At 43.0% G+C, this 5335-nt stretch overlaps 1 protein-coding gene across 1 annotated transcript; it reads left to right on the forward strand.

Annotated features, from left to right (window-relative positions):
• The first annotated feature begins 340 nt into the window (after positions 1–340).
• Positions 341–742, forward strand: LOC138894273 (uncharacterized). The gene has a single exon (XM_070178957.1). The coding sequence runs from the start codon at positions 341–343 to the stop codon at positions 740–742; it is 402 nt and encodes a 133-aa protein (XP_070035058.1).
• The last annotated feature ends 4593 nt before the right edge of the window (positions 743–5335 follow it).

Consider the following 5335-nt stretch of genomic DNA (forward strand, 5'->3'; position numbering starts at 1 on the left):
AGATGATGAGATTCAAGCCAATGATGAAGTGAGGATCAATATTGATGACAACATGGAGGAGACTCAAAATGGTGTGAACCCGTCTAGGGAACACGTGATAGATATACCGAAAATGGTAGTTCCTAGAGCCAAGGCCCCTTTTCCAAGGCCTCCTCCACCGTATCCTCAAAGGCTTGCAAAGCAAAGTAATAAAAACCAATTTTAGAAGTTTATTGAGATTATGAAAAGTTTGTCAATCAGTGTGCCCTTGGTGGAAGCTCTCGAACAAATGCCGGGATATGACAAGTTCATGAAGGACTTGGTAACTAAGAAGAGATCTATGAATTGTGAGACCATCAAAATGACTCATCAAGTGAGTTCCATTGTGCACTCGATGGCTCCAAAACTTGAAGATCCCGGTGCCTTTACAATTTCATGCACCATTAGTAGCGCCAATTTTGCAAAAGCCTTGTGTGATTTGGGAGCAAGTATTAATTTGATGCCATATTCCGTGTTCAAGACATTAGGTATTGGGCAACCAAAAGCTACTTCCATGAGATTACAAATGACGTATCAGACAATGAAAAGGCTGCTTGGTATTATTGATGATGTTCTAGTCCGGGTCGACAAGTTTATTTTGCCTGCTGATTTTGTGATTCTCGACTGCGAAGTCGACTATGAGGTGCCTATAATATTGGGGAGACCTTTCCTAGCAACATGGAAGACATTGGTTGATGTGGAAGCAGGGGAGCTCACCTTCTGAGTGGGCGTTGAAAAAGTTGTATTCCACGTATGCAAATCAATGAGGCAACCAAATAGCAATGAAGTTTGCTCTTTTATGGATCTTGTGATGGAGGTGATAGTTGATGACACGAGTGCCATGATCAATGTGGAAGACCCTTTGGAAGCTGTGTTGTTAAACCATGAGGATGATGAAAAGGAAGGCTTGGTTAAATGTGCAAATGCGTTGCAAGGAATGGGATCCTACTCATATAGGCCCTGTAAACTTTCCTTGGACTTGGAAAACCGGAAGACTCTACCAACAAAGCCCTTAATCGAGGAGACACCAACATTGGAGTTGAAGCCTTTACCTTCACACCTCAGGTATGAATTCTTAGGCCCTTATTTCATATTACATGTTATTCTTTTTGCTTGCCTAACTAACGTGCAGGTAGACTCCACCCTTGCGGTGCTTCAAAGAAGGAAAAGGGCAATTTGATGGACTTTGGCTGACATTCAGGGTATAAGCCTCGCCTTTTGCATGCACAAAATTATACTAGAGGATGATGCCAAACCCTCCGTGGAACATCAAAGGAGGTTGAACGAGGATATGCAAGAGATCATCAAGAAGGAAATTATCAAGTGGCTTGATGCAGGGGTTGTGTACCCTATTTCGGATAGTTCATGGACTTCACCGGTATAATGTGTGCCGAAGATGTGGGTATGCCTGTGGTCACAAATAGGAAAAATGAGTTGATCCCCACTCGTACTGTCACTGGATGGAGGGTATGTATGGACTACACAAAGCTGAACAAAGTGACCCACAAAGACCACTTTTCATTGCCCTTTCTTGATCAAATATTGGACAGACTTGCAGGCCGTGCCTACTATTGCTTTTTGGATGGGTACTCTGGGTACAAACCAGATTCTCATTGCAATGGAAGATCAAGAGAAAACTACCTTCACATGTCCGTATAGCACATTCGCATTCTCACGGATGCCGTTTGGTTTGTGTAATGTACCGGCTACCTTTCAGCGGTGTATGATTGCAATATTTACGGATATGGTAGAGGACTTCCTCGAAGTGTTCATGGATGATTTTAGTGTTGTGGGGGACTCATTTGAAGAATGCTTGGATAATCTTGACAAAGTGTTGGCCCGATGTGAAGAGACCAACCTAGTACTTAATTGGGAAAAATGCCACTTTATGGTCGAGGAGGGAATTGTCCTCGGAAATAAGATCTCAAAGAACGGTATTGAAGTGAATAAAGTGAAGATTGAAGTTATTTCAAAACTCCCTCCTCCTACTTCCGTCAAGGGAGTTAGGAGCTTTCTTGGGCACGCAGGGTTCTACCGAAGGTTCATCAAGGATTTCTCAAAAGTGGTGAACCCCTTGTGCAAGCTGCTAGAAAAGAATGCAAAGTTTGTGTTCAATAAAGATTGCATGAAAGCTTTTGAGCTTCTCAAGTAAAATTGACAACCACTCCCATCATTACCGCACCCAATTAGAGCTTACCATTTGAGCTCATGTGCGATGCTAGTGACGTTGTGGTAGGAGTGATTTTGGGTCAAAGGGTCAACAAGATATTTCATCCGGTCTATTATGCAAGCAAACAATGAATGACGCCAAAGTCAATTATACAGTGACCGAGAAAGATTTATTAGCTATTGTCTTTGCCATGGAAAAGTTCAGGCCATATCTCATGGGTGCCAAAGTGATTGTGCACAGCGATCACGCGGCACTCCGTTACTTGATGACCAAAAAGGATTCGAAAACTAGGTTGATGAGATGGGTTCTTCTACTTCAAGAGTTTGACCTTGAAGTCATTGATAGAAAAGGAAGTGATAATCAAGTGGCGGACTACTTTTCCCGCTTAGAAGAGGAGGGGAGGCCCCATGATGGCCTCGAGATTAATGATTCGTTCCCGTATGAACAACTCTTCTCCGTGTATTTGAATGGTATGCCTTGGTTCGCTGATGTGGCTAACTTTCTTATGACCGGCATTGTCCTAAGTAGGCTCTCTTCTAACCAAAGGAAGAAACTCAAACGGGACAGCTTGGATTATTATTGGGACTATCCCTATCGTTTCAAGATTTGCAATGATGGTGTGATCCGGAGATGTGTCCCGGAAGAGGAGCAAATGAATATTCTTAATGCTTGCCATTCCTCGCCCTACGGTGGTCATCATGGTGGGGTGAGAACTGCTTCAATGGTTCTTAGCTGTGGATTCTATTGGCCTACCCTGTATAAAGATGCAAGTGAGCTTGTTAAGAGGTGTGATGAATGCCAAAGAGCTAGTAAAATTTCTAAGAAGGATGAAATGCCTCTCACCACTATTCTTGAGATCGATATTTTTGACGTGTGGGGCATAGAATTCTTGGGGCCTTTTGTGAGTTCGTGTGGCAACACTTACATTCTGGTGGCTGTTGATTATGTTTCCAAGTAGGTTGAAGCCGTGGCTTTGCCCAACAATGAGGCACGGAGTGTGGTGGCATTCTTAAAGAAAAATATCTTCACACGTTTTGGCACTCCTCGGGCAATCATCAGTGATGGGGGTTCTCATTTCTGCAATAAGGCCTTCGACACTTTACTTTCCAAGTATGGTATCAATCATAAGGTATCAACCCCTTATCATCCCCAGGCTAGTGGACAAGTTGAGGTCTCCAACTGGGAGATAAAGAGCATATTATCAAAAACTGTCAATGTAAATAGGATGGATTGGTCAAGGAAACTTGACGATACTTTGTGGGCTTATAGGACTGCGTACACGACTCCAATCGGTATGTCTTCGTACCGGTTGGTATTTGGGAAAGTGTGCCATTTGCCGGTTTAATTAGATCATAAAGCCATATGGGCGCTGAAGAGGTTAAATATTGAGTGGGATATTGCAGCCAATCTCCGGGTGGAGCAACTCAATGAACTAGATGAGTTCCGGTTTCATGCCTATTCTAGCTCGTCCTTGTATAAGGACAAGATGAAGTACTTGCACGACAAATATGCCTGGAACAAGGAATTCAAAAAGGGAGATTTGGTTCTTCTTTTCAACTCCCGGTTACGACTGTTTCCGGGAAAGCTCAAGTCAAAATGGAGTGGCCCTTTTGAGGTGGTGCACGTGACTCCTTTTGGTGCTCTTGACTTGAAAAACAAAAATGGTGAAATCTTCAGAGTTAATGGGCACCGAGTGAAGCATTACCTCGGCAAGTTTGATGATAGCCATGTGGTGGCCTTGATCAATTTCCAATGATGTTGGTAACATGTGTCATGCCGCGGCGTTAAATCAGGCGCTTCTTGGGAGCCAACCCATGTGTTTTTATTTCTTTATTGATTTTCTTCTTATATCAGGCTTTATTTTGAACTAACTGGTTGTGCCTCGGCAAGTTTGATGATAGCCATGTGGTGGCCTTGATCAATTTCCAATGATGTTGGTAACATGTGTCATGCCGCGGCGTTAAATCAGGCGCTTCTTGGGAGCCAACCCATGTGTTTTTATTTCTTTATTGATTTTCTTCTTATATCAGGCTTTATTTTGAACTAACTGGTTGTGAGCTTTGTGTAGGAATTGTTTGTGTAGTATAGGACTATTACTGGAAAAATTTGCCTAAGTTTGGGGAATTACGTGGACCGCGCTCAAAATTTCGCGGTCAGCGAGAGCTTTTCACGGGGGCGCAAATTGTCAGCGGACGCGGACTTGAAAAGTCCAGAATATCAATTCTCTAAAGTTGTATTCGTGTCCGCATTCATAATTTTGCGGTCCGCGTTGATCTTACGCGGTTGCGCCCATTAATCCGCTTTAAGAGGAACTATTTCTAAAAAGGCTCTTCGAAAGGTAAAAAGCATGGACCGCGATGGAATTTCGCAGACTGTGCTCAGGTAAGTCAGTGGGACCTTTGGGGTTGGTATAAATAGGAAGTTCTTAGGACTTTTACACTTTTTGAACCCCACACTCTCACCGAAATGGACCACTGTTCATCTTCCCCTTCTTACACTTTCGATTTCATAGCTCATTAATCATGAAATAATTTCCTACTACAAATCCATATCTGGTATGCTCAAATCTTTACATTAATTTCATCTTTTGATTTTCTTTTCTTCTAGTTTTACTTTTTATTTTTTAGGGTTTAACACATGTCATGATTTCAAAATGATGCTTGATTGATGCTAAAATTGCATGTGGGTAATGTTTAATGCCTAATGGGGGATAGGGTTGTTCACTATGCCTATTAATTGCCTAAATATTTTCACTAAGTGAAACCCTAGGTCTTAAATAATTCATCAGTGCCAGTATGATTTGAATTTCGCGGACCGCGGTCCGCATTCATGCTTTTGTGCGAACTGGGTAGGCTTATATGTTTGCGGACACGGTGATTTTTCCGCGGTCATCGGCTGACTTTACGCGGCCGTGTCCATAATTTCACGGACCTCATTCATGAGCTTCATAGAATTAACAAATTGATTCCGCGGTCGCGTTCATTTTTATGCGGTCCGCGTTTGTTGTTTCGCGATCGCGCCCATTATTTCGTGTTCAGCGAAAACCAATGTTCAGAGAGTTGGTATTCTGAGTCCAACCTCCTCGCGGCCGCGCCCAATTTTACGCGGTCTGCGATGGCCCTTCCGCGGTCGCGCCCATTTTTCCGC

The sequence above is a fragment of the Nicotiana tomentosiformis genome, chromosome 6 (genome assembly GCF_000390325.3).
Source record: "Nicotiana tomentosiformis chromosome 6, ASM39032v3, whole genome shotgun sequence".
In the NCBI taxonomy this organism is placed as follows: Eukaryota; Viridiplantae; Streptophyta; class Magnoliopsida; order Solanales; family Solanaceae; genus Nicotiana; species Nicotiana tomentosiformis.

Bases quoted from the DNA above. Each gene is read 5' to 3' on its own strand.
- LOC138894273 (XM_070178957.1), top strand. From the start codon at position 341: ATGACTCATCAAGTGAGTTCCATTGTGCACTCGATGGCTCCAAAACTT.